The sequence below is a fragment of the Triplophysa dalaica genome, chromosome 21, assembly GCF_015846415.1.
Source record: "Triplophysa dalaica isolate WHDGS20190420 chromosome 21, ASM1584641v1, whole genome shotgun sequence".
Taxonomy (NCBI): Eukaryota; Metazoa; Chordata; class Actinopteri; order Cypriniformes; family Nemacheilidae; genus Triplophysa; species Triplophysa dalaica.
Genome location: NC_079562.1, coordinates 18,408,108 through 18,421,519, shown reverse-complemented (window position 1 = coordinate 18,421,519; position 13,412 = coordinate 18,408,108). Strand labels below are relative to the sequence as shown.

General features: G+C 37.4%; 1 protein-coding gene across 1 annotated transcript in view; it reads right to left on the bottom strand.

The window, feature by feature from the left end:
- The window catches only part of rbms2a (RNA binding motif, single stranded interacting protein 2a), a 62,993-nt gene that overhangs the window by 42,898 nt on the left and 6,683 nt on the right, over positions 1-13,412 (bottom strand). The window contains exon 2 of the mRNA XM_056734535.1: positions 6,358-6,515. Within this exon, the coding sequence (XP_056590513.1) occupies positions 6,358-6,515 (158 nt within the window). The remainder of the gene's footprint in view (positions 1-6,357; positions 6,516-13,412) is intronic.

Below are 13,412 nucleotides of genomic sequence, written 5' to 3'. Positions count from 1 at the left end.
GAATAAATACATGTCATATATCAAATGGATCTACAATATGTCCTTTATAAGAAACCCTTTTCATTTTATTGAAATTCAATAGATTTTTTGAGTTTTGTTGTTTGAAAGACCAAAAATGTCAGGTGGTGCGACCGTCCGAACATACAAACAGAGAACAAAACTGAGAAATAAATGTTAATTTTCTCAATAAAATTCTTAATAAAATATTTTGGCATGATTTTATGTTAAATTTCTTATATATGAGGGGAAACATACTCAGTGCTAAATACATTAAATGTATATTATTTTAAATTAATATATGGTCGCACCACCTGACATTTTCTGGGTGGTAAAATCATAAATCTTGTTTAATAATGAATTAATGCTCCCTAAAATGCTGTAAAACCAATATAAATCAACACAATACATTTTTTTGGACATAAAAATACATTTTCAAACTGTTTTGCTTAAAATATTTTTTTTTCCTTCTTGAAAATCTTATTTGTCATTGACCCATATATTATAATCACAGTTCACACTTTATATCTAAGAAATGCAGAAAAATTGCAAAAAATACTGAATACTTTTTACTAATATTGCCATATTTTTTTACATTGCCTCCTATCGACAATTTTTTTTTTTGTTCTTTCACAGAAACCTCTCTGTAAGTGGTTCTGGATAAAAGCATCTGCTAACTGCCTGAATGTAAATGTAATTTGTGCAGTTGTGTACTGCATTGGGTTTAATGACCAGTTTATATTGTTCTTTGGTTTCTGAACTGTTCTTGTCTTCAAGATCATTGTCTGTGAGATCATCTACATCAACTTTACAGTGGTGTAATGTTTTATTTAATTTTTTTGCTGAAGCTCATTCTGTTATTTTTCTCTATCTGCACTCTTTTATGTTGTATATTCTTATAAACACTATAGCTTTCAGATTAGGGCTTGGCCGATAAACAATATCATGTCGCGATAGAATTTAGTTTGATAACGATGATAAGCTATTGAAATTTTGATTCGATATGGATTAATCTCACAGTCTACGGCCTGATAAACATTTCGCGTCTAAAACCGCGCGGAAAACGCTTGCTGCACTGTGGTTTTTTTCACTCCTTTTCTTTCAAAGCGCCTGGACTTTGCGCTCTCCTGGCCTCTGTGGTCGCAAAGCAACCATGGGCCATGATAGCCGTTGAGATGAGGAGGTATAAACCAAAAGACAATATATTTAATGAGCAAAACCAACGCCTAAAGTTTGGGCTACTTAATATTAGATCACTAAATCCAAAGGCAGTTATTGTAAATAAAATGATCACAGTCAACAGTTTTGATATACTTTGCCTTACTGAAACCTGGCTTAAGCCAGATGATTACTTCGGTCTAAATGAGTCTACTCCACCAAGCTACGGTTATATTCATGAGCCAAGTCCGGTTGGTCGAGGTGGTGGTGTCGCAACAATCTTTAGAGACTTTCTTACCGTTACTCGGAGAACAATGCATACATTTAAATCATTTGAAGTGCTTGCGTTGAACATAACTGTTCCAAATAAAAGTAAAAAACCATTGGTCTCTCTTACATTGGTTACTGTGTATAGACCCCCTGGGCCTTACACTAATTTTCTGATAGAGTTCGCAGACTTCTTATCGGATCTATTGGTTAACGTTGATAAAGTACTGATTGTTGGAGATTTTAATATCCACGTAGATATTGCTAACGATCCATTAGCTGTGGCGTTTAAAGAACTGCTAGACTCTTGTGGTGTAACACAATACATCAATAGGCCTACTCATCGCCTTAATCATACCATAGACTTGATTATATCTCACGGAGCCGATCTAACCAATATAGATGTTATACCTCAAAGCAACAATGTTTCCGATCACCATCTTATAACATGTAAAACTGCGCACTGCAGAAATCAGTTGTATATCTCGTTATCGACAGGGTAGAACAATCACCTCAACTACTAAAGATAGTTTCGTCAAGAACTTGCCAGATCTGACTCCTCTAATAACATTTCCAACTAATATACAGTTGTGTTCAAAATTATTCAACCCCCACTGAAATTGATTGTTTTGGTCGGTTTGACATTTATTATGATCATTCAGTCATCCTGCTTACAATTAAATCAAAGAGGCACGTGTAGGTCAGACAAATATAACATAACATTTATAATGAAATAACCACAAATGTCTTTTCTGAGCTCACATCATTATCAGTTTTATTCAACCCCCAAGTGACATTCAATCTTAGTACTTAGTACAACATCCTTTTACAGTTATAACCGCTTTTAAACGTGAAGCATAGCTTGACACAAGTGTCTTGCAGCGATCTACAGGTATCTTCGCCCATTCATCATGAGCAAAAGCCTCCAGTTCAGTCACATTCTTAGGCTTGCGCATTGCAACTGCTTTCTTTAAGTCGCACCAGAGGTTCTCAATCGGATTGAAGTCTGGTGACTGCGATGGCCACTTCAAAATGTTCCAGCCTTTAATCTGCAACCATGCTCTAGTGGACTTAGAGGTATGCTTGGGATCATTGTCCTGTTGAAAGGTCCAACGTCTTCCAAGCCTCAGGTTTGTGACGGACTGCATCACACTGTCATCCAATATCTCCTGGTACTGAAGAGAATTCATTGTACCTTGCACACGCTGAAGCTTCCCAGTACCTGCAGAAGCAAAACAGCCCCAAAGCATGATTGACCCCCCGCCATGCTTCACAGTAGGAAAGGTGTTCTTTTCTTCATAGGCCTTGTTCTTCCTCCTCCAAACATAGCGTTGATCCATGGGCCCAAACAGTTCTAATTTTGTTTCATCAGTCCACAGAACACTATCCCAAAACTTCTGTGGTTTGTCCACATGACTTTTGGCATACTGCAGTCGACTCTTCTTATTCTTTGGGGACAGCAAGGGGCTGCGCCTGGGAGTTCTGGCATGGAGGCCTTCATTACGCAGGGTGCGCCGTATTGTCTGAGCAGAAACTTCAGTACCCACATCTGACAAATCTTTTCTCAGTTCCTCAGCAGTCACACAGGGACTTTTCTCCACTCTACGCTTCAGGTAGCGCACAGGATTCGAAGTCAGCATCTTCTTTCTGCCACGACTGATGATGCTTCCTATGGTGTCTCTTGGTATGTTTAACATCTTTGCAATCTTCTTATAGCCATTGCCCTTCCTGTGAAGAGTAATCACCTGTTCTCTTGTCTTCCTGGACCATTCTCTTGACCTCACCATGTTTGTAACCACACCAGTAAATGTCTAGAAGGAGCTGAGTATCACAGTCATTTTAAAGCTGCCTAATTGGTGCTTATTAGGCTTTATTGCTGCTCCCTGATATCCACAGGTGTTTTCAATACCTGATTGAAAACACTTCATTGAACCTCTGTTCTTCAGAGTGGTAGTCTTTAAGGGGTTGAATAATTATGTCAATGAAGAATTCACAAAAGAAACATTTACTACTGTATTACAAAAATAATTGATGTCATTTTTGTTGCATATAGTTCTTTAAGAAGTCCTTGTAGAATTTCATTCTGAATACAATTACAAATGTACACTAAATTCCCTAAAACCATTTACAGCATTGGGGGTTGAATAATTTTGAACACAACTGTAGAATCGCTCGATGACATGACCAGCAACATGGGCACTATTTTCTCTAATACATTAGAAGCGGACGCACCTATGAAGTCGAAAAAGATTAATGAAAAGATCATAGCACCATGGTATAATAACACCACTCGCGCCCTAAAAAGAGAAACGCGTAAACTGGAGCGAAAATGGAAACAAACCCAATTAGAGGTCTTTAAAATTGCATGGAAAGAGAGTGCAAGCTGTTACAAAAAGGCACTAAAAGCAGCAAAAGCCAAGCACTTCCGTTACCTCATAGAAAATAACAAAAACAATCCAAGGTTTTTATTTAGTACAATTGCTAAACTAACAAACAAACAGACTCCACCTGACCTGGGTATTCCGCCGCACCTTGGTAGCAATGAATTCATGAAGTTTTTTACTGAGAAAATCGAAATAATACGAGACAAGATAGCTAAAACCAAACCTCCAAGTGTGTCGGAAGAATTAGTTTCAACCGTCACCCAAAAAGAAAAGCTAGAGTGTTTTTCTCCTATAAATCAAGAAGATTTAATGAAAATTATTGCAACATCCAAACTGACGACATGCTTATTAGACCCCATTCTGACTACTTTATTAAAAGAGTTACTACCTGCTGTAATTGAGCCCATTTGTAACATAATCAACTCGTCAATTAATCTAGGACATGTCCCAGGGCCCTTTAAGATGGCTGTAATTAAGCCTCTTATCAAAAAAAAAAAAACTTAGACCCCAATGAACTTGGAAGCTATAGACCGATTTCAAATCTCCCTTACTTGTCTAAAATACTAGAAAAAGTAGTGTCAACTCAACTGTGTACCTTCCTACAAAATAATGACATGAACGAAAAGTTTCAGTCTGGCTTTAGACCGCATCACAGCACTGAAACTGTGCTTGTTAGAATTACAAATTACCTCCTTATTGCATCAGATAAAGGTAACATCTCACTCTTAGTCCTGCTTGACCTTAGTGCTGCTTTCGATACTGTAGACCATAAAATACTACTAGATCGTTTACACAATTATATCTGTATTCAGGGACAGGCACTGCAATGGTTCAGATCTTACTTAACAGACAGATATCAATACGTCCATTTAAATGGGAAATCGTCAAATCTTACGCAAGTAAATTATGGATTACCTCAGGGATCGGTTTTAGGACCCTTGCTTTTCTCCATATACATGCTGCCCCTCGGCAACATTATTAGAAAACATGGAATTAGCTTCCACTGTTATGCAGATGATACTCAGCTATATATCTCATCAAGACCAGATGATTCCTTTAAGCTATCCAAACTGGCAGAGTGCATCGTGGACATAAAACATTGGATGACTAGTAATTTCCTCCTTTTAAACTCTAGCAAAACAGAAATATTACTTATAGCACCAAAATCAAGTAAAGAGAATATCTCTGATTACAGCCTGCAAATTGAAAGCTGCACTGTTACTCCAACAAACACAGTTAAAGACCTAGGCGTTATATTAGACGGCAACCTGTCATTTAAAAATCACATCTCAAATATCACAAAAACAGCCTTCTTCCACCTTAGAAATGTTTCCAAATTACGAAATAGTTTATGTGTTGCAGACGCAGAAAAGCTTATTCATGCATTTGTGACCTCACGGCTTGACTATTGTAATGCTCTACTTAGTGGTTGTCCTGTATCATCGATAAACAAACTAAAGTTAGTTCAGAATGCAGCTGCCAGAGTTCCTACTAGGTCAAGAAAACACGATCACATAACCCCAGTTTTATCATCGCTTCACTGGCTACCCATTAAGTATCGTATTGATTTTAAAATTCTTTTAATTACTTACAAAGCCCTGAATGGTTTAGCGCCTACTTACTTAACCGAGCTTTTATCACGTTACAACCCATCACGCTCTCTAAGATCTCAAAACTTAGGACTTTTGACAACACCTAGAATAACAAAGTCCACCAAAGGGGGACGAGCTTTCTCATACGTAGCACCTAAACTCTGGAATAGCCTTCCTGATACTATTCGAGGGTCAGACACACTCTCCCAATTTAAATCTAGATTAAAGACACATCTTTTCAGCCAAGCTTTCACTTAATGCATAGTTAATGAACAGCAGCTACGCTAATTATTCTCTTTATTCTCTTTCCGCCTCTGCCTCGGGATGCCCATCCCGAGGTAGGAAGAAGTTGAACCATGTCCAGACGACCGACAGATGCCCATCCCCAATTTGAGATTACGCCAGCTACAGCTGCAGACTGACTGACCATCCCAGCTCCATCTAAGGCAATTCCACCACCAGCCAAGAGCAAAGACTGACTATTTGTCTTATTAATGCTGAAGTTACAATATTTGGTATTAAATGCTAAACTAAAATCACATGTCACCAGTTTGAGTGCAGCTATGACACGTCAGAGGGGATCTGGCCCTCCCGGTTGAGCCTGGTTTCTCCCGAGGTTTTTTTCTCCATTAATCAATCATTGGAGTTTGGGTTCCTCGCCACAGCAGGGCAGTGTTGGCCTGCTCACTGGGAGACTGCATTTATTTATTTAATTAGAAATTAGATATTATTTATTATAATAAAGCTGCTTTGAAACAATACACATTGTGAAAAGCGCTATATAAATAAACTTGAATTGAATTGAATTAAAGTAACAAAAAACAAGGATTAAGACACAGGTTGCACACGTTCATCAAGTTGAAACGCCTCATCAGGAGACATGCCGCATGGTTCAAACACATGAAATGTCCTATTGCATAACATTACAGCACACTAAAAGTGTTTTTTTTGAGACTTACGGTTGGCAGAGTTTGACCAGGTCTTGGTCAGTGGTTCCTGGATGCAAGGCACGGATGTAAAGGTTTGTTTTGCTCAGCTGTTCACCAACTACTGCACTACCTGTGCTGCTGTTGGTGTTGGGCGGTGCCATTTGGTGTGTGGAGGACACATAGGCCTGCTGTAGAACAAACAAACAACACTTTCACTATAAGACAAACTTTATGGTATATCAATTCAAATCTATTATTTGAAACTATTTTAAAAAATCAGCTTTGGTTGTGCTTCTGAAGGAATATCTCCACAAACACAAGCTAGTATTTATTTATACAATAAACCAATGACTTAGTAATCAAATGTCTGAAGAGAGTTTCTGTTTTAAAAAGCTATTTGTCCACACCAGCATTTTCAATAGTTTTACAAAAGTTGTTAATGCACAGTGAAACATCAGCACTTATTCAAAGCATACCACAAAGTGACGTACATGCGTGGGGGTGTGGTTACACAAGGCGTTTCAGGCAGGTCTGGGTTCACATTTGCTTTTAGATGGAATGCATCTTTTGTTCAGACACATAATTTTTTTGCAATTTTACGTGTCTTATACATGCATGGGCAACTTATAACACAGCAGAGACACAGAAAAACACGTATTTCCGCCATATGACCTCTTTAACTAGGGATGTGGCAGTGATGGAATCTCCTGTGCGGAGATTTTTTGTGGATACAGTATAGCTATATTTTCGCCTTCATTCTCCTTTGGGTTGCAAATATACATAAAGTATGTTATTGGGCTATTGTCACATAGCATATGTTGTTTTAAAATGACAAAGACCTTTTAAAAAAAAATTAAACACTTCTTTATTTTTACAGTTGTTCTCGATTGCTTTACAAATTTCTTGAAATTATGCCTTGTATATTCAAAACAGTAAATACAAATCCAATACATCTCACCCAATTCCCCAAACATCCTATTTTCAGGTCAAAATGAAGCTCTCTTCTAAAAGCCGTTAAACTTGCTGAAAAACCAAACTTTTGCCGCATATATGACACACAGGCCCTCAAAAACACCCTCAGTACAATGTAGTCCTAGACACTGGTGAGATCAATTCAAAACACTGTTACTAAGACCTCTTATTGGGATTCAAGAATAATTTGACAGCTTATTGTTTATTAGAATATAAACTATAAAAGAGTGCAGATAGAGCAAAATGCAACAATGAGCTTTAGGAAAAAATAAAACATAACAATACTGTAAAGTAGATGAAGATGGTCTTACAAGAAAAGTTAAAAAACCAAAGAACAATATGAACTGGTCATGCAACCCAATACAGTACACAACTGCACAAATAACATTTACATTCAGGCATTTTGCAGATGCGACTTGCAGAGAAGATAAAGGAAACAATACAGTGCAGCGTTTTGTCAATTTGAGGCGATGTAAAAAAAAATGTCATCCTCTGCACCTGTAACGTCCCCATCGTTGTCTGCCACGCCTCCTTGTCATATGCACCTTCCCCGAGAACATCTATGTTCAGTTAAATCAGACTTTTACCCCAGGACTACCTTTCCCATAATGGTATCATGTACACGCACCCCTGACATAACCGATTACCCCGCACCTGATGTGTATTACACTCCACCTGTATTCAATCCCATGGACACTATTTAAGCCTTCAGTTTTGTCTTGTTCTCTGTCCAGTATTAAAGGAACGTAACGCATTATACGTCTTGTCGTATTCCTTGGACTCCTATTTCCCATTGACCCGTTGTTGCATGTTTTCACATGGATGTTTCTGTTGGACAAAACTCATCTTTACCTTACTGATAAAGCTTATAACTGGAGACAACTCAAACAAAATAACCATTCAATTTGTTGTTCTGTCTTCATGTCTGTCTGTATATCATGAGCTCAGTTTTCCAGTTAAAACCATTTATGAACTTCCAACACTGTTCAATAATGTGTATTAGGCCCCACAATGCAGAAATTTATATATAAGAGCCCCAAATACGGCATGCAAAATATGCAATACATTTGTAACCTAAATTGCATTTGATTAGCATTAACATTCATATCTGTGGAGGAGCTGACTGATCAATTACTCAACCTGCAATATCTGCATTTTTCTGTTCTCTTTTTGTAGCGCCAATCATATACAGATTCAGTATATGTTGCTGTGAGAAGAGAAGGATCACACAGTTCAAGAGAGAGTGATTGACACCCTGATGCGATCGGCTATATACAGTTTAGGTATGACATGCTGTGTTTATTGAGTTTTAGTTAATACAATTTTTTAATACAACCTTTTCAAGTCGAATCGGAGTATTATATTTTATATTTAAAAAAATACTGTAGGTATATTTTAGGAGCCTGTTTGATTTGGGGTAAGTTTTACTTTTTGATTGTTGTTTGTGTTTATGAGACTCTAGACTACATGTATCACTTTTGCGTATATACACGGTAGGAGACATTTCGGAGAGTGAACAGCGACCGGTGGTAAAAATGCATCCGCCATTTTAAAAGCTGACATTTGGACACATTTCGGATTTTACGAAGACGACAAAGGGCTACTTGATAAAAGGTATGAGAAATTGGTATATTGGTATGATCTCGTTCTCGCGAGAACACAATTATTCTTAAGCAATTGGCATTATGGAGTGATTGGCTCGAAATTACGACCATTTTATTTGCATGGGTATCCTAAATTTTGGGAAATTTTCGTCTGTGCGACTTCAATATACATTTGGGAGCATATTGTGAGTGCACTGTTTTCATTACTGTACAGAACATGCTAATACCTGCACAAAGTATATGCGTGCTGTGAGTTACAGTGACCGGCTACTTTCCAACCGTTTTTCTATGTAAACACTTGTAGACGGACGGGTTTCAACCTTGGCGCGCGTCTCCCACGTCTGTAGCGCCATCCGCATAAAAGCACTAGTGTTTGCGGTTTGGGAGCACGCAGCGCCTGGCTGAACAGCAGCTGAGCTGACTTTACCACAAGTACAGTGTAGCAACTGGCAGTTAACATTATATCCTTTTAAATACCTTCACAGTCAAACCTCTTCAAAAAACGACTATCTGTCTCTTACGTATTTGCAATATAGGCATAAAATAGATGGGTTTATGTGGTTTTAACGGTTTCTTTTATAATGCCTAGATTTTTAGCATTTAGTGTTCAGGTAAATAAAAGACATTGAGGATTATTTAAAAAAAAGTGCAAAAATCTCAGTCTCTTGTCTCTTCTTGTGAGATAAGTATCTGATCACACCCCTAGTAGTAAGATATATATGTACAGTGTTTCCCTGGGATATGATGGCATTGTTAATTAGCTTGTAACTCAAAAACCTTGTGAAGTGTTTAAAGCAGCCGTAACACACGCACGCGGTTTCTGCCAATCTCATCAAAATCTTGAGTACCTTTAGAGTAGTCTTGCATACTTTGATCACAGTATTTAGTTTGATCACATTTATAAAAGATAGATACAGCTGCACGATTATTTCCGAAAGCATACGGTGCATGCGGGGGGAGGGGTAGGCTGAACTAAAGCACCCATTGCCAACAAAACACAGACATCAGGTTCACTCACCGCATGCAGTCCCTGTCCTGCATCTTTTAGCGTTGGGATGGCACCATAAAGAAGTTTCAAACAATCTCCAAATCCAGTGTTATAGTCACTGTTTATATAACATTCATCACCCAAATGCAGTAAACAAAAAATACCTGAACATTAATGCATTTGGCAGACACTTTGATCCACAGCGACTTTAATTGCATTAACCTATACATTTATACTTAGGTATGTGCAATCCCCTGGGATGAACCCACAACCTTGCGTTGTGAACGTAATGCTCTTACCACTGAGCTACAGGAAAGGCAAAGAATGTACTGCTGTCTGCGAGACAGACAGTGAGCGTAAAATAGACATAGATAGTAGAAGCGAGACAGAGAGAGCGAGACATACAGTGGGACGGACAAACGAGTGAGACTCTTGGCATGGAGCATGTCTGGACTGGATTCTGATGTCTCTTTTCAGTTGGCAGGAATGTGACACAGCATGTGAGACTGAGTCTGTGTGTGTGTGTGTGTGTGTGTGTGTGTGTGTGTGTGATGATATGAGAGGAGTGACAGTGAGGATGTCCTGTTCTGTTTCCTTTCCTCACAGCACCGTCATTCTCTGTTTCAATACAGATTCAATTCAATTTCTGCAAACTCAGGTGAATATTTTTTTTAAATCAGCAACGTGACATAAATTGTCAGGATTCAATTAATTGTTGTTCATAAATTGAAATATATGACTTATAATGAGTAAAGAGCAGTCAATAAGATATACACAGTATTATAATTTGGCATGGTCTGTTAAAAGGTAATTCCGCCGAAAAAAATTAATTCTGTCATGAATTACTCGCCCTCAAGTCGTTCGTCAGACCTTTATCCTCAGATACATCCTCAGAACACAAAATACGATTTTTTTTTAGTGGAGCTCCGGTAGCTTTCCGACTGCAATGCAAACAACTTTCAAAATGTGTACATTTGCTGCTGTTTATGATTATTATGTATATTACGTGTCATTTGTTGTATTCTGGTGTAAAACTTGTACAGAAATGTTTACTGTGAAAATGTGTACAAGAAATGTCTGTCATCCTCCATGTCGGTTGGAACTGCACTCAAGTTTTTCACCTACTGTTCCACCTGTGTGAGTGACAATAAAGGGATTTGATTTGATTTTATGTTCACCGCGCTTACTGTAATGTGTAGCTCCACCTATTGCCTGTAGTGCAAAAATATGGATATACAATGTCGGTTGAATGATCTAAGGCTCCATGTTATAATATATTATAATTTAAGTGCTCTGGCACTGTAGTTTTAACTCCACTTCTTTGTAATGCTGTTTGCGAGATCCCTTTAATCTCGAATTTCTTTGATCAATTCTATCACTTTTATTATTTTGCCCTCCATAAAACTATTCAAATGATGTTACTTTTGAAATGACTTACTTTTGTGGTTGTGTTGCTTCTTATCATAGACTAAGACAGAAAATTATTATTTAAAAAAATTATATTCTGCTGTACAGGCAGTGTTAATAATAAATACACATCATTCTTAGGAAATACCAGAGATGGCTTGAAGAACACAGATATATGTGTTTATGGTCTTCAAATTGCATCAGTCAACATCACAAGTTTACTGACTCTGTAAATCTCACTTGTGGTTTTTATGTAAGTGCCCTCCAGTGAATGAATTATAACATGAGCATGTTTACATCTCCATAATGCTCAAAAATATAATAAAAATAGTCAAGTACTTTGTGACGATGTACTTTGAGTAGTTTTTCAGCACACTACTTATCTACTCCTACTTGAGTTAAATTATTTTTCAGTCCTTCTTCTTGTACTTAAGTCAAATATTTCTTAAGTAACAATACTTTTACTTAAGTACAATTTTTCAGTACTCTTTCACCACTGGCTGTAATAAAGAAACTTAAAATGTTAGACATGTATTCACATCATGTTTTTTGCATCAAATCATAGTGCGTAGTATCGATAACAGTATTGATAGGTACCGGTATCGATAAGCAATATCGATATCAATAAAATCTTACGATACCCATCCCTAGCTTTGAGTACCCAGAAAAGCAAATGTACAGTTACATGTAAATGTAACAAATAATTATTATTAATAATCAAATGTCGTGACCCCTCAGACTTCCAACACAATTATGCCGGGTGTCTTCATAAGAAATGCTGCGTGCATTCAACACTGTAATTTGTAACTGCAGTTGCTGCATTACGCCACAGTTAAGCGCTGTTTCGTTATCAGCACACTGAGGTGCTCAAAAGAGTTGCTAAACAAGAGCTAACTGTTTTTCAAGGCTGTTTGTTTTTGCATCCAATTAAGTTTAATTTCTTGAAATGTCTTAATTTAACATGACGTCCATCATTGTAATGTCTTAACTGTGCAGTGCGATAGTTGAATCGGCATATACTGTACACACCAAGTAAGCAAGTATGAACGCACATTGCATTCAGAATGACCCGCACACGAATAGGGATGGGTATCATTAAGGTTTTAACGGTAATACTACTTTTATCGATACCATTTATCGATCCGGTACTTTAACAGTATTCTTATCGGTACTTTTTGGTGTGTTTTTTTAAGAAAGACAAAACTAAAGCTGGAGTTGTTTTCATTATTTAAAACATTCTTTACTGACCTAACATATCTTAATTCAGGTAAAAGGTGACTGATACCCGCCTATTATTCATAGAGAATTAAAATAAAATGCATGCGGGCCTAAGTTTGTTTGTGTTTTTTGTTGTTGTTGTTGTTGTTGTTTAATAATAAAGAAATGGTATTCCAATTATAAATTGTGGCTGGAGATCTTCTCTTTTGTGATGATGTGTGTAGTGTAGCACATGCATCAGCAACAGGCCCTGTCAGGTTCATGCCTTAGACTTTTTATAAGTCATAAAATTAAAAGTTTTACAGGTTTGGAACCGCTTGCAATGTACACACACAAAAAAAGTTTATGTATTTCATCACTACAAATTAATTTTTGGGTGAGCTCTGCTGCATTTTTGAAATGTGAAAGCATTTTTAATGTTTAAGATTTATTTAGACTACTGCAGAAAAAAATACTATAAAGATTTATATGTAGGCTATTTTTAATGTGATGTGTGTTTATTAAATTATTACATACTAATTTAAAGAAACCTTATGCAATGTTTATGTCCGTGTTATTAAGGAAGACTGCTAGGCTAGCATACGTACCTGAGGACGTGGATGATGAACTAGTAGCCAGGCAGTAGAAAACTTTGCATTTCTCTGTCTGCACATAATGCACTTTTAAAAGATGTTTTGCCAAATTGCTTGTGTTTCCGCTCTTACAAGCAAAAATGTTGTTGCACTTGTTGCAACGAGCATTGTCTGCATCCACTCGAGTGCAATGTAACCATACTTTAGACTGCTTGATTCTCTCCGCCATCGTCACTCTATGAAGCGCGAGCTTTCATGTTGTGTGCTTGCAAGCTCTCGTGTTGTGTGCGCGCGAGCTCTTTGTAGTGTGGGGGGACCTGTTAG